Source organism: Sturnira hondurensis, unplaced genomic scaffold (assembly GCF_014824575.4).
Source record: "Sturnira hondurensis isolate 20B ecotype Veracruz unplaced genomic scaffold, ASM1482457v3 Scaffold0006413, whole genome shotgun sequence".
Classification (NCBI taxonomy): domain Eukaryota; kingdom Metazoa; phylum Chordata; class Mammalia; order Chiroptera; family Phyllostomidae; genus Sturnira; species Sturnira hondurensis.
The window spans coordinates 51,038,393-51,063,398 of record NW_028079044.1 but is presented as its reverse complement, the minus strand read 5'-3'; the positions used below and the strand labels follow the sequence as shown (position 1 = coordinate 51,063,398).

The window sequence follows — 25,006 nt, the reverse complement described above, 5'->3', positions numbered from 1 at the left end:
TCCTGTCCCCTCCTGTCCACTGTGAGGCTGTGACGAGGGTGGCACTTACACACGTACAGAGACAGGCGCATCACCCCACTGGGGTGCACAGGCCATTGGGGTCACAGGTGTGGACACAGATACCTGCATGGCCTGGGATTGCAGGAGGATGTGTCATAAACTGGGAGGAGGCAGAAGCTAGTGGACCCCAGAGAGGAGGCTGTGTGGGAGCCGAGCCTGGAGGCACGGAGGGAGCCCTGTGTCTTGTAGGAGGGCCATCCGTGCTCTGGGGGCTGGAGGCAAAGGGTGTGGATGCAAGGCTATGCTTGGGGATCCAGGAGCAGGGCTTCCGTTGGGAGAGGCAGTGCGCTGCCTGAGGCCCCTGGGGGACCTGAGCCACCCAGGAAGGGGCTGTGTGCCATGCACAGGGCAGAACTGAGACTCCTAGTCACAGGGAGCCATGAAGAAGGAAGGTGACAGGTTCTGGGGTCTGGAGAAGGGGAGGTGGGAGCAGAGTGCATCTTTAGGCAGGAAAGAGCAGGTGACCACATTTACATGAAACTAATCCCACACCAGCTTCCCATCCTCATCCTGGGTGCTGCCCCCCCACCTGCCCTGCTGCAGGACGCTGCCCCCACAGCAGCCCCACCAGGAGGCAGGGTTAGTCCCCACTCACTTCCCACAAGTGCACGAAAGAGAGTGTGGCTCCCTGCAAGCCCCTGAGCCACTTGGCTGCCGGCCTGAGGCCTGAACCCAAGGCCACGTGGGAGTCGTGGTCATGGGGTCATATCCGATCCCTGCAGCAGTTCAGGCGAGGACCCAGCCGATGAGTCTACCAGACGCATCTCATGAGGGACCCACGGCTGGCTTTCCTCTCAGTGCTGGACCCCAGGGTTGTGGCTGGTGACAGGGAGGGAAAGGGACATGGGGGTGGTTTGCTACAGGGCTAGCCTGGTGATTGGAGTGGAAAAAACAGAGTCCCACCACCACACAACACCCCTAAAAGTTGTGTCCACAGCCCTGAGAATTTTGGAGGCACAATATCGCCACCTAGTGGCCACATGCAGTCTTGAATGCATCCTTCTCCCGTGGATGGGGTTGGAGATGGAGACTGTTTCAGGTGACTTGAGACAATTTGCAAACACGGAGCTCTACAGTAATGCAGGGATACATATGTATCTTTACTCCATGTGAATATTTTAAGCACTTATTAAGCATCTACTCTGTGCCTTTTGCTGGGAATAGAAAGATAGAAGAGACCTTCCCAGGACGAGAAGTCTCCCGGCAAATGGCTGGTTCACACATCAGGCAGAAGCTGCCAGGAAGGGTCGGGGCTTGGCTGAGGGGCTGCCAGGGGAACTGCATGCTTGTTGAATAAGTGGCGAGGCCTTAGGGTCAGGGTCAGGCCTGTCAGCTGGCTCCCTGCCCCTTTGGAGACTTGACTCTGTCGCACCTCTCCCGAATTAAAGGTACTCTTCTTCCCTTGAAGAAGCGGGGGGTCGGTGGGTTGGCTCCTGTCAGTATGGGAGAAGCGACCTGTGGTCCCCCTGGAGGAATCTGGAGCAACGGGAGAGGAGGCTGTTGGGGCCGTTGAGCGGCCACGGCGGGGAAATCACCTAACTGGCTTGGGGCCTGGAGGCTCTGCGATCTTGTCCTTTCCCCGGAGACGTGGGGCCACACCTGCTGTGTGGGGTGGCGAGGCTCTGTGGTAGACAGTCCTGCTCGTGAACTGCCTGTGTTCCACTGGCCGAACAGCCAATATTGATAGGTGGAAGCTGTGGTGATTGCAGAGTGTGGAGTTCGGGGTGCAAGGGGCAGAGAGCCGTGCCCAGAGACGGGGAGGGGGGAGAGCACATGCCTTAGAGCAGAGCAGGCAGCAACGCGGTCAGGAGAAGCTTCCCCGTGGGGTCCCGGGGATGCGCCCTCCACCTCCGCCTTTCCCCTCCCAGACGCTGGGCAACCCGGAGAAGATAGCCGAGCAGATAAGTAGGGACCTCGCCTGGCTCACCTCCCACCTGATGGCCCTGTGGACCCAGTTCCTGGACACGGTGACCCTGCAAGGCCATGTGACCACGCATCTCGCACAGGAGCATCACACCCTGAGGGTAAGGTGTCCCACGGCGGGCGTCCCACGCCAGTGGCCCCTGGATGAAGCTTCACTGCAAGGGGCAGAACAAGACCTGGGGTGGACCCCTGGGCCTGAGGGACGGTCCTGGCTGCCCCGTGACCCGGCCCGGAGGTGGCTGTGGCCCGGCATAGCCCCTCAGACCTTGGCTCCACCGTTCACGGCAGACCTCCCTTGGCTACCAGACGGTGACAGGGTCCGCGCCACGGGGCATTCCAAGTGCTCTGAAGGTGTTTTGAAAAGTGCCGTGTTTTGCCGTGTATAACACGCACCTGTGTTTTCGGGCGCATCACACCCAAGATCACTGTTATACCCACGGCGTGTAATCATTACACCCAAGTGTAATGCGCACCCTTCCTTTTCCTTCAAAAATTTGGGCAAAAAACTGTGCATCATACACGGTGGCAAGATTCACGCTATTTTGAAATGTAAGACACCCCCTTGGTGCATTTCTGGGCTCCCGGCTTGGGCAAGTCCTGAGACATAATAAAGGTTGGCAAAAGAACCCAACACTTGAGTCCACAACGTGTGTCGGGGACACGTGGGCATGACTGGCTTCCCAAATTCTGTTTCATCCACATTTCTTTATGGCCCCTGTTTTCCAGTGTCTTATATTCTAGTAGAAGAAATACAGCCTAAATATAAAAATGGCAGAAAGCAGTGTGGGAGCAGATGTATGAGCATGGATGAAACTATGTCCGTAAGGCAGGCTCGAGCAAGAGCTGTGGGAGACGCCGCCCCGACCCTGCGGGAAGGAAGAGGCAGGCTACTGTTCCCGACATCTCTGTGTGTGTGTAGGGGGGCGGGGGGGCTCAGCTCCTTCTGTCAGTGCCTCTTGGGGCCTCAGTCTCCTGATGACAATCGAGGTGACACCCACCCAACACCCGGCAGTGAATGAAACTCTCTACACGCCTCTCTTCCTCAGGTCCGAAGGTTCTCCGAGGCCTTCTTTTATACGGAGCACCAGAAACCCGCCGCCCTGACGTTTCAGGAAAATCTGTGAGTAGCCGTGACCTTCCCTCACGTCACACCCTAAAGTGGGCGCCCGAGACGTTGTTGCTCCAGGTGGCTGCTGCCCTTCACCTCTGCCCTTCACCCCTTCGGCCGCCTCCCGCCTCTGCCCCTCGGCCACGTTTGCTCTGCAGGCAGGACTCAGACAAGTGGCCGAGGCGGGAGCTGGCAGGTGGCAGCGGCCAACGGCCGAGTTTTCTTTCATCGAGTGTCGTCCCGGAGCCGCAGACAGAAGCCAGGCTTCCCGGGCCCTGAAGACATTGGTGCCCAGTCCTCTTTGCAAAATGAATTAAAAGCAGGGGGTGTGGCTACAAACTGTGTCAGAAAAAAACCTGCAACAACACAGATTTTGCTGGGGACTTTGCCGTGGCTGTGGGATGCGTTCAGCCTAAGATTTAAGACCGAACTGCCTCGCTCCGTGGGGGCGGGGGGGGTGATTTGTAAGTTCACCTTCCTGCAAAATCAAAGGAGAAATGACAACGTACTCAGGTCAGAGGGTTGACCAGAGGTGACGTCCTCCTCGCTCAGATTGAAGGGTGGCAGGAGCAGTGGTCTCTCCGTGATGCGTTGGCTTTCGCCACACAAGTCCCAGGGTTTCCTTTGTTTCTGAATGACAGGTGCCCCTCGAGAACTACACGTGGCCGGAGGGAAGTTTGTGAGGGCGCGGTGGGCCCCGAGGGAGAAACACTCGAGGTGTTCCCCACCCAAAACACGGGACAGACCTGAGGGTCTGCGCCCTCGTCTCCCTCCCCTTATCCCCGCCACCCGTCCCCCACCACTTCACCGAGTTGGGGGAGCACACTGACATCTATGGTTTGCCTCGTGGGTGGGACCAGCGAGTGACACAGTTGTCCGTCGCACTCACGGGCACCGAGGATGTGGCAGGGAGCGGAGTGAAGACACCATGCCTGTGGGCTGCCGGTTCGGAAGGAGAGACGGGCAGGCTGTGGATTGTAGTGGCGAGGACGGGAGAGGCAGCTGTCCTCAGAGATTCTCACCAGCCCTGAGAGGGGCGAGCGCAGTCAGCCCTGGTGGGCAGTGTCCGCCACGTCCCACTGCGGGGCTGCCCCCTCCGTGGTCAGTCTCAAGTAGCACTGAACACAGGCCTGGGGAGAGGCGTGGGCAGTGGTCTCCTGCAGGCCGGGGTGACCTGGCTCTACCTGCCCTGGGGGAGGTGGGAGGCCCGTGTCAGCCAGAGTGACAGGAGAGAGCCCCGTGATCGCAAGCCCTGCCTGACGGTGATGAAGACTGTGCAGGCGGAGGGGGTCATGGGGGCAGTTCCACGTGGGGACACGAAATGTTTGACAAGTGGCAGGAAGGAGAAGGGAGTGGGCGGGCCGGGCAGGTTGGAAGGGGCCCGCCCACGAGGGGCCCCGCTGACCGGGGTAAGGACTTTGTACTTTGTACTGTGACCGCTCTGATCAACACCTTCCTCTTAGTGTCCAGTGGTGTGGCAGGAAGACCTTGAATCTCAACTCCCGTACATGCGGTTTGAAATCCTGGTTCTGTACCTTTAACGCTCGGGACATCAAACTCGTCCCTGAGCCTCTCTGAACGTGTCACTTAGAGGTGAGAGGGAGAGCGCCCTTCATGCTACAAACATCTGTTTGCCACTGACCACAATCCAGATCTTGTTTGGGGTGCTGGAAGGTCTTAGCCAGAGTCTTGAGACCGGGGGCAGCAACACAAATCTCCTATCACAAGGACGTTACACGCAGCAGTGGAAGTAAGCACTGTGGGAAAATGCACGTGAGAGGAGATTGCAATGTTTGTCCTCTAGCATAACACAGATGAGAGAAATTTACAATGATTCTGTTAATAGTAGATGTTGGCTTATAGCCTAAAGCCTGGGCTAGGACAGACACCCACCGTTCAAGGGGAAACAAACTTTCAGTGAGGTCGTTCAGAGAGAGAGCTCTGCAAGAGAGAGGGGCATTCGTTCTGGACGGAGAGGTCGCCCTGTGAAAGCCGCAAAGTGCTGTGAACAGCTGCGGATCGTGAATGGGGAGTGTCGGGCTCCGCTCTGCTGGCGACTGTGTGGGGCGGGGGCAGCTCCCCCGGAGGTCAGAGCTGGAGTATGCCAGGGCTGCCGTGGGGAGGCCGCCGCCCGTGGCATCCAAGGTGAAAGCCAGCCTTCAACATGCAGGTGGCCCAGCAGGAAGGCAGGGTGGCCCAGCGGGGACTCACCCGTCCAGACCCATCTTGTTCAAGTTCAGACTGGACCACATTTCTCAGACAGGAGCTTGTGGTCACTTAGTGGGCCTGGAGGTCAACTGAGTGGGTTTGAAAGAGCCCCCATTACGTGTAGACAGATGGGGGGGCAGCACTAGGCAGCACAGTGCGGGGGGGGGGGGGGCAGGGTNCGCCGGAGGGGGGGGGGGGGGGGGGGGGGGGGGGCAGGGTCGGACATGGAGTGGGACTCAGAGGCTCTGGAACTGTTGTCTCAAAGTGCTTCCCCGGGTGTGCGCACAGCCATGCTGAGATGCCTCGCAGCACGGAGACTGGCTCCTGCCGTGGGTTGTGATATTTAGAAAGTGTTCAAAAACGATGTAGCACTTGCCAGTAGCAAGGGTGTCTCTTACTGTCCCTCCCTTCGTCCCCCTCCCCGTGTGGCCAGTGCCTTCCACACGGTACAGGCGTTCAGTGGGAGTTTGCTGGGGGAGGAATGTGGACCGTTGCTCTGTGTACCGACCTGTCCGGTGATTTAATTCACCCTGTGAATTAAACTTCAACTTCTAAGCCTAATTCATTCAACCAGATGCTCTGTAGACGGGACTGAAAACCAGTGCCCGCCTCCCCGAAGCTCGGTCTGTTGCCCTGGCAGCCAAGAGGCTGTGCCTTGTGCTTTGCGTATGCGGCTCACCGAGTGTCCGTCGCCCCCGGAGGTAGGAACTGTTACTGTTCCCACTTTGCCAAAAAAAAAAAAAAAACCCACCTGGGGAAGCCTGGGTGGTCTGGGGGGGCTCAGTAATCTATCTGAGACCACACACTGCGAGCCAGCGGCCTGACCCTGGGTTTGTGGGAACCCGTACCCCACCCCCAGCCTACGTGCCCTGACTCCTGTGTTCAGTATTGGGCCATTATCCTAAAGAATACACCCCCCAAATAAAGTGGATTCTTCAGCCTCTAGACTGGACGGACCAGTATGCTGTTGGGCTGTACTCCTGGGATGGGGGGACCCCGATGTTGAAATTAGCAGGCAGGACACCAGGCCCTGTGGGCTGCATACAGCGCCTCTCTGGAGCTTCCCCGCCTTGCTCCCGTCGACACTCTAGATCAGAAGCTCCCCACCCGCCGACCCCAGCCCTTGGCAACCACCTCCCCACTCTGGGATCCTTTGAATAGGGCTGGTTTAACCTCCTCAGACAAGCGGAATCTCATGCTATTTGTCCTCCGTGACCGGCTTCTTTCAGTCAACATGATGCCCTGAGAGTTCACCCACGGGGTCCCCTCTGGCAGAATCTCCCTCTCTCGAAGGCTGAACAACCATGCCTTGCACCACGCTTCCTCTCTCCACTCACCTGTCCACAGGCACTCAGCTGGGCTCTGTGTCTTGGCTGCTGCGAACGGGCTGCTCTGCGCCCGGGTGCTGCTCTCTCCGTAGACCCTGGTTCCAGTTCTTCTGGACACACGCCCAGGAGTAGGACTGCCGGGGTGCCTGGTAGCTCCACTTCTAAATCGTCGGGGAGCTTCTGCACTGTTACCTGCAGGGGGCACACCATTTCTTGTTCCCACAAAGGTTCCAACTTCTCCACACCCAGGCCAATACTTGGGGTTTTTTGTTCTGATAACAGCCACCGGATAAGGGTGAGGTCATTAGGTGCATACGCCCCTGGAATTTTGAGTCACTTTGTAAACACACCCTATGCACAGTTTTAGGTATATCCTGGGTCGTGTTTTCACAGAGCCCTGTGGTCGGGGGCCCCCTTCCAGCAGGAGGCGACTCCCTCAGGACATAGACTGACTCCCCGAGCCCTTCCTGCTGTGTTAGAATCACTTGTTTAATTACCTGACCTAGTCCTGGCTCCGTGAGCTCTTTAGGTCTAAGTCAAGTGTCAGTCCCCTGGGCACACGCCGTAGCCTGCTCACACGTCCTGAGCATGTTGAATGCCCAGAGAAAGGGTCCACAGGCCAGGAAGTTGCAGCAGACTTCTGGGCTTTCAGGAAGGGAGTACATTCTCTATTCCCTTTCATAGGTTAAGCTCCGACTGGGAAATAAGAAATACGGTGTGCATAGTTCATATGTGTGTACGTGTACGCGGTATCACGTATGCACACATGCTCATGTCCATTTGTCCTGAGAATGCTGAAGTAGAGCTGGGCTTGGGGCTCGTGCAGAGTCCTGCAGCCCCAGCTGTCCTGCAGGGGCCGGTGGTTGCCACAGCCAGGGATTGAGGTGGGGCTCCCAAATGCTACAGACAGACAGACGGACAGACAGACACGAGCTGTGCATGCTCAACTCTTCTCCCGAACTCACAGCCTGGTAACATTCCACTTCTGTGTGAGACAGTGGGTTGGCATAGAGAAAAACCGTGGACTGCTCCTGTTTTTCCTTCCGGGAGGGAGGTGGAAGTAAACTCTCTCCCTCCTGCAGGAAATGGAGGCAAAGGGAATGAATGTCTTCTACCAGCCCAGCCTTTGAATGAGGAATTCTGATCATTTCAAATTCTGGAACTGGAGTCCTGCGGGAGGAGGGGTATTTGAGTCCCGGGGAGAGAAGATGGGGCATTTTTAGAGCCCTGCGTGGGGAGAATTAAAAAGCCTGGTCCCTAAACTAAGAGAACATACACCCCAGTCGAGGGTGTCGTTGTCCGTGCAGTGAGCAAGAAGGCCACTGTCAACGGTTCTTAACTCAGGTGCCACCAGCGTGTGTGGGACCCTGGGCGCTGACAGCACTCAGAGAAGTGGGGTGTAAATGGGGAGCTTCCTCCGAAAGGTGAGACTCCTGGGCGCTGGGAGACTCGGCCCCTGTTCCACTGGAGTGGCATTTGTCCCACTCCACTGGACGGAATGTGATAGAGCCTGTGTTTTGCCCATGGTACAGTCCGTGGCCCGTGGCCCCTCTCTCAGTGCCCAGACCAGCTCCACCACGAAGCAGACCTGGGCTAGGGGATAGGGGGGCGGTGCCAGGAAGGGTGGGCAGACAGATGGTTATTAGCATCTGCTGAACATTTTCTGGAAGTCCCCCTGGGATCGGGGATGGATGGGGTGGTGGTTTCACCACATTGAGCTCTCCCCTGGACACTCACCTGGCTGTGCGTTCCCCAGGGTCCAGTCCCACAGCCAGCTGTCCCTGGATGTCCGAAGCTCAGAGTACCTCACCGCCATGCCCCCGCTGCCCGCCGAGTGCCTGGACATTGACGGCGACTGGAGCACCCTGCCCGTCATCTTCGAGGACAGATATGTGGACTGCCCTGTGACAGGTGTGTCTTCCTTGTTCCGGAAGGACTCAGGGGCAGGGCTTATTGGGGGGAGCGGGGGGCTGGCAGTCGCTCTGTTCATGTCCCAAGGGTAGCAGGAACGAAGAAGCTCCTTCTTCATAGAGGAGACGCCAAAACAAAGGCTAAGGGGTTGTTGGGAATGGCTTTTCTGCAGTGAAATTCACAGCTCGTGTAACAACGGGACAATCGTAGTAAAGATCCCCCTGTCCACTCCCGGGGAGGGATGGCACCAAGCGCCTAAATGTTTTCACCTGCCAAACAGCCCAGTTCTCCCTGTTGCCGGAGCTCCGTGAGCATCAGAGGGCGACCCTCTCTTACATCGTGCAGTTGAGTGGCAACGTTGTTTCAGTTCACCGGTAATGGTGGTCCTGCACTAACGCAGAACGACTCATCTCGGGGAGGACAGAGAGCACGGATGTGTGTGTTTGCTCACGCACAGTGCACTTTGCTGGTGTTGCGCAGTTTTTAAATGAGCCGATGGGCCACCTCAGCAGAGCCTGGCGCAAGCTGGACAGGCCGTGAGTGCCTGTCCCTGTCCCCTCCCACAGCCCCGCCCAGGGGCACCGGCAGTTGGNTTGTTTCAGTTCACCGGTAATGGTGGTCCTGCACTAACGCAGAACGACTCATCTCGGGGAGGACAGAGAGCACGGATGTGTGTGTTTGCTCACGCACAGTGCACTTTGCTGGTGTTGCGCAGTTTTTAAATGAGCCGATGGGCCACCTCAGCAGAGCCTGGCGCAAGCTGGACAGGCCGTGAGTGCCTGTCCCTGTCCCCTCCCACAGCCCCACCCAGGGGCACCAGCAGTTGGAACACCCCCACGGCCCCTTCGAGGGTCAGAAAATGCCATGCCCTCTGTGGGAGGTGGTACATGTTCTGGTGTTCTGATCCTACAAGCCCTGTTTCACAGGGAGAAACTGAGGCACAAGGCGTGTGAGTGTGCCGTAAAGAGCGGGCAGCACATCCAAACCGACACTCACAGCCAAGGTCACCCCGATTCTAAAGCCCATGACGCCTGCCTCGCCGCTGCAGTGAGGATTTCTACCCACGGGGCTCAGGTGCCCACGCACATCTCAGGGTGTCCGCACGCCGAGACTGTCAGGGTGTTTAAAAGTCCCGGGACTTCCGAGGACAGTGCTGCCTTGCAGATGAAGGATGCTCTTTGGCTGTCAATTGTACCCTGACACCTGGTGTCCACACAGGGTATGACACCCAGATCGTGGCTGTAGCGATGGCAGCCAACCAGGCTGGGGGAGAAAGCTGACTTTAGCATTGAGACTGTGTGCCTGTGCGTGTGCGTGTGTGTACATCTGTATGTTCCTCTTCATTAGAGGTTAATAATTTAACCATAGAGAGTTTGAGGAGTTAGAGAAGAAACTGAAAAGAAGCCAGCCCCTGCTCCCAGACCCTCTAATGTTACCATTACTAAGCTGGGGTGCGTCCGCCTTCTAGTCTTTGCTACCCGTGTTCACGGGCACCTGGTGGATGTGCGCCTTATGCCGTCAGCTGCTGTGAACGAACATCACAGTTCCCAGCTTTGTTTTTACAAACCGGCGGCGCTTCCCCAAAGCCCTGCCCCCCAGCATTAGCTGGAGAGTCAACCTTGGCCTGCAGGGGGCTTCCCCGACCCTCCCCCACCCCACCTCAGCACCCTGCAGGCCCACGTCTGCCCGAGCAGGGTCTCCGAGCCATTGCGCAGACTGACTTAGTGTTTTAGGGCCGGCCTCCCTTTGCAGCTTCCATCATGTGCTTGGGACGTGGGACTCAGCTGAGACCAGGCCCCCAGCACTGACCGGCCAGGTGCCCCCAGGCCATTGTGCCCAGAGGCCCGGCTCTCTCCCAGCCCCTTTCACCTGACCCACCCCCACCCCTAAAAAGACTTGTACAGACTAATCCACGTCCCCATTCAAAGCCCGATGCTTCCCTTGGCCTCCCACTTTTTTACAATGTACTTGGCTGGTTCTGCCATCCCAGAGCAAAAGTGTCAGCAAGTCAAGAACTTTTCTCCATTTCCTCTAGGGCCTGGAAGCTGCCTCAATATTTGTAACTGGAAATGATGTTACCACATCTGCAGTCCATCCCGTAGTGGAGTGGAAAGGGAACTAGAACTTGCATTTGCACGCTGGAGTAGTCACACTCGTGGTCTGCCACCGTACCTCGGCTATAACGCCTACTGTGCGCTAGGCACTCACTCACTGTGTGCTAGGCACTTGCAAGTTCTGGCTCCCTTACCTGTGGCCCCCCTCCCACACACACTCACTGCCTGGTCCCAACGCAACTGAGCCGTTTGCTGGAGGCCTGCACGGTGGGCCAGGCTCCCTGGATTTGCTGCTTATTCCAACCACTGGAGACTGTGTGGAACTGGGCCACAGGGTGGCAGCTTCTGTCTACAGGGCCCCCGCCAGCACTGGGAAGTCAGGCCACAGAACACTTGAGACTGACAGCAGGAAGGAAATTCTGAATGGACGTCCAAGGGTAGCGTTAGTAGCGAAACCTGACTCTCACTCTGCCCTGGCTGCTGTAGGGACAATAAAGTATGATACAAGGACTGGACTCCACATTCATGCAGGGCATTCAAGTTCATCCAGATTGCGGGCTTTCTCCACCGCCTAACCGGGCCCCCTGCATCCCCCGGTCACTCCTGCTCCCTCCATGTGGGGGTTAGCTGATGCTTGGCCAGACCGGGCACTGCAGACTTCTGGGCCTTTGCCCACGCCATCCCCGTTCTTACTAGGACTCCTTACCCCTTCTCGGCCAGAAGCAGGTTAATTCCTCTTCTCCAGGTATGGCCCACATTCTTCCGACAGGACAGCCAAGTCCATGGTTCCTGCATGTGCTTCTCGATGTTGTCTGAGTCTGTGAAAGACAGAGACCACTCACTGTTATCAGTGACCCCCACTTCCCCTCTCTCCAGCCCGTGGTCTAGTGCAGGGCTCTGCCTGTGGGGTGTCCTAGGGGACCGTTTGTGGGGCTACATGAAATTAAACTGGCATTTTTTTTAAACCAATGCAAATAGTCAACGAGACTCATTGGCTGTGTTCTGCTGGTGTTCACTTCTCAGCTCATTTTATGAGCACAGTTTGTGGGCTGCGTGCCGGCCTTGGGGATCGAGGTAGTCCTGAAGCCCAAACCCTGCTCTCTCATGGGATCCGAAATGCCCCGTGGACTGTAGTGTGGTGGTGGGCGTGGTACACTCCGTGTGTGCAGAGGGGGTTCCAGGAGTTTGCAGCAGAGGGTGTCTAGCTTGCTGTGGCATGTGGGGTGTCCCCCGGAGGGGGGACATCGGCTTAGCCTCTCCCAATGCAGCGGTGTGTCCAGGTGAGGAAGCCGATCCTGACCCAATCTTGAACTTCACTTACTGGTATGAGGCGATGATGTTTCAAAGTCCAATGCTGCTTATACATTAAGTGTCTTCATGGTTTACTTCTGGTTAACATTTGATAGTGATTAAAATCCTTTAACTTTTATTAAAACCATTAGGAGGATTTAAACATTTTAAATAAAATAGAAGACCAGCTCTCCCCGCCCCTCGCCCCAGCCTTTTCTGTTCAGTGTATGTGGAAACAGAAGGCTCAGGACCCAGAGTTTTTACTGGGGTTTCCTTATGCAGGTGTGATTGACTGAATTGCTAGGCACATTGCTGACCTCAAACCCCAGCCCACCTTCCCCATCAGAGGTCAAACTGGTACCGCCTGGCACAAAGCTCCAACTGCTAACAGCATGGCTGGACTTCCTGGCATTGCCACCCCCATCCGGAGTGGTCACCTTAGCATAAACTCTCCAAGGAGTCACTGTGGGCCACTGGGGCACCCTCAGCTGTCAGGGCCCATGAACCCCAGGACATCCCTATCACTCAAGAAGTTCTAAGAATTGAGAGTTTACCTCCCAGGAGCCAGGCACAGAGTCTGGCCCAATGCTTTCTGATACAGTCAGGCATTTGGATAATTTGCAACCACAGAGTCTTAAACTATAGTACGTGGTTTTCTTTTTCCTTTGTAGGGGAAAATTCCCATGTTTACCCTCGTTTCGATGCTCCAGCAACCAGTCCTGCAGAAACGCGTCTAAGAGACCGAGAAGAGAACCGTTTGGAGAACCGAAAATCACCTTTCCGGCAGCGTCCTGTCTCGCCCAGCCCGAAGCCACCACACACGGACTTGGAGGAAGAAGAAGCGACCAGCTGTGCGGAGTCAGACGAGAACGTGCCCACACCCAGCCGTGCAGACGTCTGCTCGGAGTCTCAGGTGTACCTGACCATCGGCGAGTTCCAGCACGAGGCTGGTTCGCCTGAAGGTGCAGGTCAGACCGGCCCCCGGTCTGACGTTGGAGCGCATTCAGTGGCCGATGACAGCCGGCCCGGGAGGAGCCCTAGCCCGGAGGATGGCCCAGACTACATGGACGTGAAGTCCAGCGCCATGCCCCCTGGAAGAGCTGAGCCCACAGTGGTCGTGTTTAGTGATCAGTGTGGGTGTGAGCGCTTCCGAGATAACTGTGAATCAGACAGCAAAGGGGCAGCAGGTGGAAGTGGTCCGAACGCCACCTCTTCAGGGAAGACAATGCCCCACGAGCTCAGGACTCTGGGAAAGGGAGCTGCCCAAGACGGTAAGATGCTGCCGCTTAGTGGGAAGCTCTTCCCCGGTGAGCCTTGCGATCTGCTGGACTCTGCTTGGAGGGCATCCCCGAAGGACCCTGCCCTGGAGGAGCAGGAGGATGTGTCAGTGCTTTCTGTGGCCAGCAAGAGGTCCTCCTCTGTCATCTCGGATTCCGGCATTGAGAGCGAGCCCAGCTCCGTGGCCTGGTCGGAGGCCCGCAGCAGGGCGCTGGGGCTGCCCGGTGACCGGGAGGGCTCGCACCAGCAGGCTGGGCGAAGACACGCCCTGCACAGGGACTCCTTGGAGGGCGGACGCACCGAGAGCAATGTGAGTTTGCCGAGCGGGATCCAGGCGTCCCTCACCTCCATCAGCTCTTTGCCTTTTGAGGAGGAGGAGCGGGAGGTGGCACTCACCAAGTTGACCAAGTCAGCGTCGGCACCCCAAATCAGCAGCCCCGAGGAGTCTGGTGAAGACATGGACACCGTGCGGCAAGGAGGGGGTCTCCCTGAAACTCCGGCCGGGCACATCGAGAGCACAGACCCCCTGGGTCCCTGCAGTGAACCCAGTGGTGGGTCCAGGATGCAGGACACTGGGCTGAGCTGTCCTCCTGTGGAGGTGGTTTCAGATGCGGGCAGCCAGCAGGGCCCTGCTTCCAGAGCCGTCCCCAAAGGTGAAGAGATTCGCTTGGATCCTCAAGGACCCTATTTTCCTGATGGCAGAACTGAGACCCCGCCAGGGCTTGAAACCAAAGGTCTTAATTTTCAAATACCATGTATGGTAGCCCTTGAAGGCCCTCCAGACAGATCTTCGAGGACACAAGTGGAGACCCCAGAGGGCACATCTGCACATGGGCACCTGGGGGCGAGCGCTCCATTCGACAGAGGCAGCTCGGGCGTGCAGCGCCTCACAGAGGGCGGGGTCTCTGACCTGAGTTGTGCACCAGCCGCTGAGGCCATCAGCCTGGGCTCAACCAGCGAGCCAAGCAGCTCACTCCGCAGCACTGAGGCTGCGGTGCCCCTGGAGGCGGGCCATCAGGCAGGTGTGGTGTGCCCCGCCCTGACTCACTCCACTCACTCCCAGGCTGCGGGTCCCCAAGAGCCCCGGGCTGGCTCTTCCGCCTCGGGGCCCCACCTGGCCCCTGCAGAGACCTTCTCTGCGGACAGCCTGAAAGCTGTGGAGGTCGTCAACCTGTCTGTGTCGTGCACGGCCACTTGTCTCCCGTTCTCATCTGTGCCCAAGGAGACCCCTGCCAGGGCCGGGTTCTCATCCAAACAGACCCCGTTGCCTATCACACACCAGCCGTCAGGTTCCTTCGGGGTCGTTTCTGCCCCGTCCAGCCAGCTGGAGGAAGAGGTCGGCGAGAGGATGTTCAGGTGAGCTTGCTGGCCCAGCACCCGCCATCACGGGTGTCCACGTGCTCCTCAGTTCCGTGCATCCCATTCCAAAACCGAAATCACCGTTTCCTCACTGAAACACAGCAATGCATCAGCATGGTACAAGTCAGCGATGCAGAGTAGCATAAAGAAGTACAAAGTATCAGTAAGCCCACTTCTCAGGTACAGCCGCTGTGTGAGCTCTTCCACACTTTTTTCTACCTGGATCTATATATTCTTTTAATGCAAAAGTTGGATAATTCTGTACAAACTAAGTTTTTTTTTGGTCTACTGGAAACACCTTTCCGTGTTTAGCAATCTATTTTTGCATTACCATTTTCTGTTTCAATGACGTTTCACTGTGTAGATGGGCCGTGATTTATGAACCGAATGTCTTAGAGATGGGCACCTCAGATGGGCACCTCAGATGGGCACCTCAGTCTCTTGTTCGGTTTTCATTACGATAAGCAACTGTCTAGGAGTGTCGTGCACCCCGGGTTTGCGAATTCCGAAAGGACGGTTCTTTAGGGGCCTCCGGGAGGAGAGGGGCTCTGTCAGCTTTGCCTCGTCAGCCCTTTAGTGTGTGGTTCTTTCAGTTGTCCTTCCTTTTGCGATGTCCAGACCCACCCTCACTCCTGAGTTGGGTTTGTAGCCCTGCGGCTACCTCACCTGCAAACGTGTTTGGTTAAGCACATCACAGAATCATCTCACCGAAGCATCCCATTGCGTGCACTGTCTTGCCAAATGCTGACGAGGTCCACCGTGATGGTAGTTCCGAAAGAAATGGCCCAGGCAGGTCCACCTGGGACCGCTGTTCCGTGAAGAGTATGACATACCCGCATGCCATCAGCGTATCAAACAGCTGGCAGGCAGCAACCAGTTCAGCTCCCAGTCTCTGGCCAGCACTGCCCTGGCGGCCACTGTGCCCGTAGACAGCGAGAGGGGAGACGTGAGTGGGGGGAAGTGGGTAAAGGGGATGGTTTGTGGGTGCGCAGCTGAGCCAGGGTGGGGAGAGGGACCCCATCGGGCTGGGGACAGTGAGTGTGAATAGAGACGTGGTGGCCGGTTTCAAATATGTTCTAAGCATAATTTTGCATAGATTATATCACTCACTCCACAAAACACCTGTATTGAGTAGGCGATGAGGTCATTCCCCCTTTACAAATGGAGAAGTGGGAGGCAGGGGGGTAGGGTGGCTGCCCACCGCTGTCAGTGTCAAAGCTGAGGTTCTGACCTTGGCAATGCGACCCCCGAGTCTTCACTGCTATCCACCACCTTGTCAGAGAGGCAGGCATCTGAGACAGGCAGACCCAGACGCACCATCCGTGCAGGGCATTGTGAGAAATGTGCTCTTTCTGGAGGCTCGGAGACGACCCTGGGGAAGCAGGTGGTAGCCAAGCCATGGTGACCTTGGCCAAGGCCAGGAAGCTTTCACTCTGGGGAGGTCTTTGTGAAGATTGTGTGGGTCCTGGGGGTTGGACAGAACCTCACCAGGCCTGCTCAGTGCGGAGCCACAGAGAAAGCTGCAGAACCCAGACCAGGGGAACCCTCGGTTTTCCCGGGGTGCTGTCTGCTCTCCCTGCTAAGAACAAAGCTTCCCTCCCTGCTGTCTCCCTGGAGGTCGCATCCCTGGCCTTGGCCCCCAGGCAGATACTTCCTTTACATGTCCTCACTCCTACATCCCAACTCGACTCATCTCCTGTTCAGCGTGCAGCGCGCAGCGCGGCGTGTGATTAACTAGTGTATTCTCCAGTTTCTATCAGGCCAAAGAGAAATTTAAAAAAGAACTGAAGATTGATGGATTTCTGTACAGTGACTTGTCCGTACTAGCTTCTGACATGCCGTATTTCCCACCAGAGGAAGAGGAGGAGAATTTGGAAGACGGGATTCACCTGGTAGTCTGTGTCCATGGCCTGGACGGTGAGTTCCTGAATGGTGTCTCCCCCTAAAATTCTGCGCTATAAGCACGAATTCATTTGGATCAGGTACTCCTTCAACAAGGGGTCAGTTAGCAACAGTGGAGTGGCAGGAAGTATGCTGGGTACAGGGAAGTGGCCTTGCCCCTGGAGAAAAGGTGTGTCTGGCGCATGCACCTGTCCGGAAACTGCTTGGATGAATGGGAGGAAGGAAGGAGTGGTATGAATGAACTGGTGAGTGGAATGCACCCAGGGAGAACTGGGTTGGACTTGTTTTAGTTATGTTGGCCGCCTAACCGAAAATGGCAAATTGGGGAAATGGAGGGGAAGGAGGGAGAAATCCCTGGGGCACCGGCTCTGATGGGGATTAACGTGGGCAGGCTCACTGTCATTTCAGGGAACAGCGCGGACCTCCGGCTGGTCAGGACCTTCATCGAGCTGGGGCTCCCCGGGGGCAAGCTGGACTTCCTCATGTCGGAGAAGAACCAGGTACGAGGGCTGCAGCCTCAGGTGGCGAGGCTCCCAGGGCCACCCCTGACGCGGGCCCGAGGTCGCCAGGGCAGCTTGTGCGCATGCAGACAGCAGGGGACCTGGCCGAGAGCATGGGCCTTTCTTCGTCCATGGACATGCGGAAATGGACCGGTTGGCCTTATTCCTCTAGTGTCTTAAGGCTCACGGATGGCAGGCGATGGGGAGCCCTGTAGGCCTTCTCCACACTCCCCCGCCCGTCCCCTCCCTGGGGTACTCAGGAGACCTCTTGACCCCAGTGCACAGTTCCAGGCAGCCCATGACATCGTAGGGCAGCTTCTCCTGTGAGAAACTGTCTTTATGTCGACCCCAAGTCCCCACCGTGGTCCCGTCCGTACTTCCAAAAGTTAGCCCCTGGAGTTACATGAACCCTTCCAGAAGGTCTGCCCTTTCCGATCCTCAGACATGTGTGACTTTCTCCTTGGCCTGTCCTGCTCTCGTGTCCTCTGACCATCCTTCCTAAGATGCAGGTGGCCTGGGGATCCTTGTCAAAGCGGACGTCTGTCCCCTAGACAGGGCCTGGTGCTATGTCCAAAGGCTGAGCTGGGGAGGGGCAGGGGCTCGGAGGCTGGTGGGCCTGGGTGTGGGTCCTGGCTCAGGACCTCGTCCCCTCTAAGAGCAGAGTTCTTCCTCTGTGACATGGGGACAGCAGTGCCAGGGGACAGCTCCCATGCCACTCTCCATCTCTTCCGTCTCTCCCTCCTCACCGAGGGCTCTGCGGTGTCCCCGGGGTCCTTCATTAGGGTCCCAGGCTGTGAGTTCCAGTCTGTGGCCCAGCGTCCGGCTGCAGTGCGCTCCCAGCACAGACCGCAGTGTTCCGTGGAGGAAGACGGTCCGTGGGAGAGCCCGGCCTCGCCACCACCCCGCCCGACCTTGTCTCCTCTTCTTCCTTCCAGATGGACACATTTGCAGATTTTGACACCATGACAGACCGGCTGCTGGACGAGATCATTCAGCACATCCAGCTGTACAGCCTCTCCATATCCCGGATCAGGTAGGGGCCCCGGGCAGCGGGGGCGCGTTGAGTGTTTGCTATATATGAGTGAGAGCAGCACAATGCCACCTGGACGCAGGGACTGGGGACTCTTCAGGGCCTAGAGGACTCCCCAGAGCAGAGGTGACACACCCGTAACTATCTGAGCCTGTATGCAGGAGAAGGAACATTGGAGGCTCAGGAGAGAGGGACTGGGACTCAGTCGGACGCTCCTAGGTGTGAATTTTTGTTCTTCTGACGCCCGCGAGCCTGAGTCCCAGCTGTAACCCCTTCAAGCCTTTCGGTCTCAGAGGCTCTGTCTCCGTGAAGTGGGACCGGCACACTGAGAGGGTGCGTCCCAGAGCTGAGCCTGTTCCCTGCCCAGGCAGGGGGCTTCCAGGGGTATGGATGGCAGCCTCCTACTGAGGCAGGCAACTTAGTTGACATGTGTACTCAACGAGGCTGATAGGAACCAGCTTGTACTTGCAAGGTGCACGGGTGGGGTGTGACGGTGAGTTGTTGGACGTGTGCCAGTGCACGGAGGCCTCAGGGACGAAACGTCACTTCCTCCTTGTCTCACACATGAGGACGCAGAGGCCCCCAGATGTGCCGTGACAAGCACAGGACACAGGACAGGGTTTCCACAGCAGTCACTTAACTTGAAAGTAAGGCTGTGCAGGATCCCCAGACCTGTGAGGACAGTCGCACTGGAGTGGGCTCGGAGGAGGGGTCGCCGGAGAGCGGGCGTGGGGACAAGGGTGTTGGGGGAGTGAAAGATGAATGAAGCACATGGAGGGGTGGTCCCGGGCTGGGTCACGAGTGGCCTCAAGAACAGCTGGTACTGCAGCCTGTGTGTGACCAGGATGGTCCGACGCTCAGCCAGGGCCCCCAGGTGGGCCGAGAGGAGACGAGAGACCGGATGGGGAAGGGGGCTGCTCCCACAGGACCAGGCTGGGCAGCTGCCCGCACGTCTCTCCGACCACACTGGGCACAGCAGCTGCCACTCACGGAGACCCCTGTCTCCAGCTTAACGTGGACAGAGTTTGGGAACCTGACGGGGTGCATTGGCAGCCCCAATCTCATGGCCACGGCCCCTAAACCCGGGGGGAGGTGGCTGGCGCCACCCCTGTGCTCCCAGGGCCAGCCTCCCAGGCAGCAGGCCTGCCGTCAGTCACTGTCACCGCTCCCGTCCCTGTGCAGCTTCATCGGCCACTCTCTTGGCAACATCATCATCCGGTCGGTCCTCACCAGGCCACGGTTCCGGTGTTACCTCGGCAAACTCCACACGTTCCTGTCGCTGTCGGGGCCCCACCTGGGCACCCTGTACAACAACAGCACCCTGGTGAGCACAGGTAAGGGTTTGCCGAGCCTGGTGTTCGTCGCCATTCCTTCAGGGCAGAGGGTGGTGAAGCCAGAGGCGGGGGCTCCTCTCTGTGGAATCCTGTGACTTCGGAACGTCCTCTGAGCACGGGCAGTGGGAAGAGACCCGGGTGGGGCGAGACGAGGTGTCCACCTTCCTCCCGTGCTTCCGGCTTTCTGGGAGCAGAAAGGGGGTGCCTACTCTCTCTCGTAATATGTTAATGAAAAATCACAGTTCAGCGTTGCTCTTTCCCGGTTATCCCTGCCTGGCTTCACGCGTTTGGTTTCGGCTGGGTTCGGTGTCCCCAGGCCTGTGGCTGATGCAGAAGCTGAAGAAATCCGGGTCCCTCCTGCAGCTGACCTTCAGGGATAACGCCGACCCGCGCAAGTGCTTCCTGTACCGGCTCAGCCAGAAGACAGGTGTGTGGCTTCCCCTGCAAGGTGTGTCCTGAGTGGGGGCCGGGGCTCCCCTGTGACCCCAGCTGGCATCAGCATTCCGTGGACTCACTCGTAGTGGGGACTGATTGGGAGGCACAGCCCCTCCCTCTCAGGAGGCCCCCCAAGAACTCAGCCGCCCCTTTGCTGGTCTCCCCGATGGTATGGGAAAGGCATCCCAGATGGGTGCCAGGGTGTGTGCATGGGGGGCTCTACAGGGCAGCTGTGGCCTCCGATTCCCAGCAGTCCTTTTACCTCCTGGTCACTCAGGCCCCAGGCCTGGGGGTCAGCTCACAGCCCCTTCACCCGCGGCAGACCTGCTGATCCCTGGGCAGACATTCTCCATTCACACTGACGGGGCAGGGAGACAAGTCCTTCCCAGGCAGGCCCAAGGGCGTGCCACCTGCCCCCACCCCTCTGTCTGCAGCGAGGAAGGGCACAGAGCTGCAGGAGCCCCACTGTCCTGCCTCTGAGCAGAGGGCAGCCAGGGGCGACGCCTCCAGAGTGTTCTGGGCCCACAAAAACCTTGTCCCCACACCTTGCTCCTGTTCTGCGCAGAGTAGCTTGCTCTGTGTCACCTTAGCGTCCCTGCCTGATGGGCACAATGCCCACATCTTCCTTCTATGGCACGAAAACTCCCCTGCAGCAAGTTCTTTTCTCAGCCTCTGGGACTGGAAGGTCCTGCTGCAGGGACACACCTGTGTGTCAGGAGTCTGCTCACATGCCCTGTCACAGGGCGGGTCTGTCCAGTGCGTGCAAACCAGGGGGGCACATGGAAGCTCCCTGGGTTCAGTGCACCCACGTGGCTCGTTGCAGGTCTGCAGTATTTTAAAAACGTCGTGCTTGTCGCTTCGCCCCAAGACCGCTACGTGCCATTTCATTCAGCCAGGATCGAGATGTGCAAAATGGCCCTTAAGGACAGGCACACGGGTAAGCTGCGTTTCATTATGGCGATTTAAAAGACCGATGTCTGTTCACGCGCTGGACTCTGCCTAGCCGGGCACGTCTGATGTCCTGCTCAGGGACAGGAGCCCAGCACGCACCCAGAGCTCCTTGTTCCTGCTTCCTCTGCCGAGTTCCAAAACCCCCTCTTCTCTGCTGGCTTCCCCGCTGCAGGGCCCGTTTTCGCGGAGATGATCAACAACCTCCTGCGCCCCCTGGTGGAAGCCAAGGGCTGCACGCTGGTCCGGCACAACGTGCTCCACGCGCTGCCCAGCACGGCCAATGCGCTCATCGGCCGCGCGGCGCACATCGCCGTGCTGGACTCCGAGCTCTTCCTGGAGAAGTTCTTCTTGGTGGTGGGACTCAACTACTTCAAGTAATGGCCTCGCGGAGCTCGCCGGAACCACCGAAGACCCAGGAGAGCGTGGGCCAAGTCACCTGTTTGTAGATCTCAGCCGTTCCAGGGTGGAGCTCAGAGCAGAGGGGGCTGAGGGAGGCAGGGGGCGGGGACAGGCTATCCCAGGTGCCTCCATTTCAGAGACTTGCAAAGGCCGGGCCCACGGTGTTAATTAAAGGCAATAGACCTTACCCGAACAGACTTTAGCCCCCTGGAGTTTCATCCAAGATGGTTTCTAGGGAAAATACAAGAACACACACAGTGCTCGGAGTTGGGGAGCCCACCTCTGTAAGTGCCAGTGGCCCGCAGAGAGAGCGTGCCCCGATTTAACTAGGTGTGCCCAGGTCGTTACTAGTAGCTTTATCATTTTTGACTCAAGGACGTGCACTCAAGCATCTCAGAACTCAGGTTAACCGCTGTGCAGAGTGAACATAGTTGTGTAAATAGAATCCTTAACGGACTCAATGTGCCGCTTGTTCAAGAAAATGGGATGCCACGCTGCCATTCCCTCCTCACACTTTCTCAGCAAGGGGCGAAGGAATGCTTTTCCGAACCCCAGGTTCTTGCTATCCCAGCAACGGGCGGCTGATGGGCGGTGTGGGAGGGGCAGTGGGGATGCTGCAAAGGAAACTGGAACATGGCGGGCGAACCAGTCGCCTCCCCTACTTCTCCAGACATACTCTATGCATAGCCCCGGTCCATAAGTTATTTTTGGGATTGCTTACATCTCTGTCTGTGGTAGGGAGAATTGACTTTGACTCGAGCTAGCAGAGGGGGCGCCAAGGTTAATGCACAGGTGTGTGTGGCTCCTGCTGGTATACTTCCAAAGAGATGCTAGGTTAGCATTTGATGCAAATGCAAAAAAAAATTAACACCATTAACGTGCCAGCTGTTCCTCCTGTCTGTGGAAGGACAAAACATCTAAATGGAGGAGGCGTGCTGGACTCACAACCTCAGGGGAGCTCTGAGAAGGGTGCTGGGTATCTTTCAATAGAAATGTCTTCATGCCTTAGGAAAATAAAGGGCTAGGGAAGGTTACCATTGATTTCAACAAAAGAAAAAACAGCCCAAGAGAGCAGGGACAAAAGTGAGGTCAGAGAGGACAATGGCAGTTAGGTGGAGGCCAAAACCTGAATCGTTCAGTGACTGCAGGGGAAGTGTTGAGACTTATCGGGTGTTTAACGTGGTCCCAAAGACTGAGAACACTCCGTGGGGCTAAAGGAAGCCCAGAGAATCGTTGAGTTGTGCTGGGGAACACAGGAACCTGGACAGTAGGGGGACCAGCCTTGGAGACTCCTCTTCCAGAGGTGTGACAGCAGATGAGAGATGTGGACAGTGTCATCATCCCAGGCCCCTTTTCCTGCTTGTGCACAATTGCCTCATCCCGTGCGGACACTCATCTGGGACCAGATTTCTGGTCCCAGCACCTGGACCATAACCTTGGGTAACTCATGGTCATGGTCATAAAACCGTGGCTCATCTGAGAACTGACTCCTCACTTGCTCACAATGTGGCTTTGGGAAAACTGATGCAGCTCCTGGGAAATGCGCCCCGAGGAGCCAGTGTGCAGGAGACCTGGCTGGATTCCTTGAGAAAGGACAGAGGCGGGCGGGAGCTGCCTGTTCTGGTAAGGCGGGCAGGCTTCTTTGTGGGTCTGCTTCCACCTCTCCCGGCATTCTGTTCCTCACACGGCGGGGCCAGCACGTCCTCGGGTGACTCCCCCACTGGCTGCGTTTCCAAGTTTCCAATAGTTGTAGACTCTGTTACTTGTGCCAACCCACTGTCTAATCCAGGAGGGACCCGGTGCCTGCCGAGCAGCCCTGGGCATTGTACATCCCAGCCGTACGCTCACTGTGGGACCCTACCTGTATGCTGACTGCCCCCTTTCTGGCCCAGTGAGGGGCTCTGGCCCTCAGACGAGTGCTTCCCACTGTGTGTGTCCACCTCCCATCAGCCAGGTGTGTTGCTCCCTGGTCGTTGGAAAGACTGCGGAGCTGGCTGTGTTGCAGCCAGGGCGAATCTGGTCACCATTGTCTGTGCCAAACACCAGATACCATTTTTAACTCCAATATGCTGTCTGGACATAGTGAGAACTCATGGCAATAAACGTCCAGCTGCATGGTGCGCCTCTCTTTTCTGGGGGTGCTCTGCTGTCTTTGTAAACACTCTCCGGCCTCTGAGCATCTGTTGTAACTGTGTGGAATGTCCGTCTCTGTATTGTACATAAGTGTCAAGTGTTACATGCCATGCCTCATCTCAGAAGGGTTTTCTATGTCTCTTTTTATTGAAGTATAGATATCTAATATATATATATACATATAATATATATATAATGTAAAACAGGGACATTCTATTATTGATGACAAAAACTATAAACAAAATGCCTGCCAAGATAGCGGTCTAATCCGTCTTCATTCTCAGCATCAGTTTTGTTTTTCGTTTTCACAATCTGTTCTGTTTCTCAGAACTACTTAGAGATAACAGCTGCTAATATCGAGACTCATGGGAGAACACGAGATGCCTAGTGGCAGGTTGAAAGCGGTGGAAGAGCTACGGCCCTGGGGGGAAGGTGGAGGGCCCCCTTCTTGGAATCCCACACCCCAGGGTCTTCACGTGCGTCCCTGTGGGTCTCCTGTGTGTCACTGTGTCACTTGGCATGCAGGGGCCTGTCTAATTGATCAGCGCCTAGTTTATTGCTGCCGGGGCTCAGCGAGCGTGCGCTGAGGGCGGTCAGTTCCTTGAAAGCTCACGGTTTCTTCTCTAGCCCCTCAGCCGGTCCATCCACAGCAGCTGACGCTTCTGCAGAAGGGCCTTGACTCTGGCTCACATTGACCCCCTCAGCCTCCGAGTTTGTAAGAGGAGAGCAGTTTCAAGGGGCAGGCGGCCCAGTGGCAGGTCTGCGAGGGCCAGGGCCTCTAAACCTGGGGCTTTGCTTCCAAGTCTGTGGGTTGGGCCGGGTTTCCTGGTCTGTACAATGGAATTGAAAGATTGTTCTTTGAAAGGCCATTGAGGCCAACGGGTGAGAAAGGGAGGCAGAGTGCCTGGGACGGTGCCTGCAGACGGGGGCATTCCACTATTGTAGCGGGTTCCATGGGAATGTCTTACAATGAGAGGTTCGCTGTAGGAACTTTTCTGTAGGGGAAGTCAAAACTTGACTCAGCCCCTCGGCGCTTCATCCAGGATGGCCAGGAGGTCACCTTCCTGAAACTTTAGGCTTGAGCTTCCAGCACTCGGAACACTTTATTGTGATTCCAGGAGCCTCCACGCTGGAGTCGGCCAGCTCATTTCCGTGCGTGATTGGATGATCGCTCTAACACTGGCATTTCCTTGCTCTGCACGTAGAGTAAGCCGTTGTTAAGTTGAGAGCGGAGGAATGGCCAAAGCCGGAGGCCCAGCGAGAGCAGTATTATGTCTGATTTAAGTTGTCTGGGAGTTTGAGTTTTCTGTAAATGCTCCTCAGCCTCTTTTTACTGCAACAGACAGAAATGTCTTTTACAATCTGGGTGGAAAAGGCTCGGTATTGTGTTTGACAAAATACCAAGCTTCCCTAATTTCTTGCTCGGCAGAGGCGAATACTCGTTCAGGTACGTCCAATAACCTGTGCAGGCGGCTTTGCTAGTTTTGTGTCACCCCCCTGAAGGGGCCCTTCATTCTGTCCCACATACTGTGTGGGGCCGAAGCAGGGCCGTGTCTTCTCTGTGCGGAACTTAATAAGAAGGTCTGTCATTTTTACCCTCACGAGTTCCCTGTAACTTATCCTTGAAGGCACTTCTTCAAAGTAAATGCCTGGTTTTGCGAGAAGCACCGGCAGCTACAGAAACTAGTCAGGTGGGACCCTGCCCTTCAAGAATTCAGAATCTAGGGGGACCAGAGGCCCCTAAAACTGGGAGCCTGTCCAGATAGCTAGGCCAATGGGGCGGGAGGGCAGGGGGGAGACACT

General features: G+C 56.9%; 1 protein-coding gene across 1 annotated transcript in view; it reads left to right on the top strand.

Annotated features, from left to right (window-relative positions):
* The window catches only part of FAM135B (family with sequence similarity 135 member B), a 166,907-nt gene extending 143,575 nt beyond the window's left edge, over positions 1–23,332 (top strand). The window contains exons 10-20 of the mRNA XM_037048598.1: positions 1,929–2,084; positions 3,030–3,103; positions 8,384–8,538; positions 12,554–14,516; positions 16,270–16,436; positions 16,830–16,921; positions 17,857–17,954; positions 19,134–19,285; positions 19,602–19,712; positions 20,544–20,657; positions 20,844–23,332. Of these exons, the coding sequence (XP_036904493.1) occupies positions 1,929–2,084; positions 3,030–3,103; positions 8,384–8,538; positions 12,554–14,516; positions 16,270–16,436; positions 16,830–16,921; positions 17,857–17,954; positions 19,134–19,285; positions 19,602–19,712; positions 20,544–20,657; positions 20,844–21,049 (3,288 nt within the window). The 3' untranslated portion in view covers positions 21,050–23,332. The remainder of the gene's footprint in view (positions 1–1,928; positions 2,085–3,029; positions 3,104–8,383; positions 8,539–12,553; positions 14,517–16,269; positions 16,437–16,829; positions 16,922–17,856; positions 17,955–19,133; positions 19,286–19,601; positions 19,713–20,543; positions 20,658–20,843) is intronic.
* Positions 23,333–25,006: the final 1,674 nt, after the last annotated feature.